General features: G+C 30.3%; 1 protein-coding gene across 3 annotated transcripts in view; it reads right to left on the reverse strand.

Moving 5' to 3' along the window:
• Positions 1-925, reverse strand: part of PAICS (phosphoribosylaminoimidazole carboxylase and phosphoribosylaminoimidazolesuccinocarboxamide synthase) — a 12,563-nt gene extending 11,638 nt beyond the window's left edge. The window contains exon 1 of one of the 3 annotated variants that reach the window (XM_023737316.1): positions 451-925. In XM_023737316.1, coding sequence (XP_023593084.1) covers positions 451-567 — 117 coding nt within the window. In that variant the 5' untranslated portion in view covers positions 568-925. The remainder of the gene's footprint in view (positions 1-450) is intronic. The other 2 variants (XM_004382884.2, XM_023737317.1) reach the window with 2 other exon arrangements.
• Between the last annotated feature and the right edge of the window lie 61 nt (positions 926-986).

The raw sequence follows: 986 nt of genomic DNA on the forward strand, positions 1-986 counted from the left end.
CAAGATGGAAATACAAAAGCAGTTTCAATAAAGAAAACCAACAGAAACTCATAACCACTGATTCCTATTTCTTTTCTGTTTTGAAGAGACATTCATAATACAATTTTCCTGTATTGGATTTCAATAAGATCCTTTATATCAGCCTTCACTTTAAACTCTTCAACAGTAAATTTTCTGAAATTTTGAATTGTTATTTTTCTTCCTAACAACTGCTAATTTCAAGTAGTTCATGTTGTTAGTCAACTAAGTCCAAAGAAAAGTGGATTTTTGAAGAGGTTTTCTTTTAAAAAACTGATTTATCCATTGTTAATAGAAGTACACATTATTGACATAAATTTCTGGAATGACATCTGGCAATATCAAATATTTAAAAAATATTTAAATCATTGATTTTGTAATCATAAATTTGCTGCTACATTATTATAAGACACAGAGGCATAAAATAATTACCTTGAAAAACATCTCCACTTTAGGTGGGTAAAACTTATATCCTTCTTTGACACCAGGGTTTCTTTTGAGAAAAGAACCAGTTGCTATTCTTCTACAAACCCATTCAATTGGAATCATTTCACACTGGGGCGCAATGAAAGCTGTCTCACCACATTTTCTGGTGAAAGCAGTTTTGATGCCTACATATTGATGGTAAAAGAAAAGAAAGCATTACAGGTTCATTTAAAAGCATAACTTTGAAGCACAGTAAGACTCTACCCTTTAAAAAAATAAAACCTCTATGCAGCCAAATGCATTACCCCTAAGTGATGCTATCAAAAATAAACATAATTTTTAATAAAAGGCAAAAGTAGGAAAACAAAATTATTAATATTGCTTTCTACTGCCTATCAAATTTATTAAAGAATATTTCATTTTGATGTTGCACAGCAAAATATATACTGGATCAGAAAATCTAGGTCCTAGTGCCTTTACTATTCATTCAACAAATGATAGGTATCGCCTTCGCCATTGAGTTTAAAAATTTGCAAAAGGCA

This window comes from Trichechus manatus, unplaced genomic scaffold (assembly GCF_000243295.1).
Source record: "Trichechus manatus latirostris isolate Lorelei unplaced genomic scaffold, TriManLat1.0 scaffold00101, whole genome shotgun sequence".
Taxonomy (NCBI): Eukaryota; Metazoa; Chordata; class Mammalia; order Sirenia; family Trichechidae; genus Trichechus; species Trichechus manatus.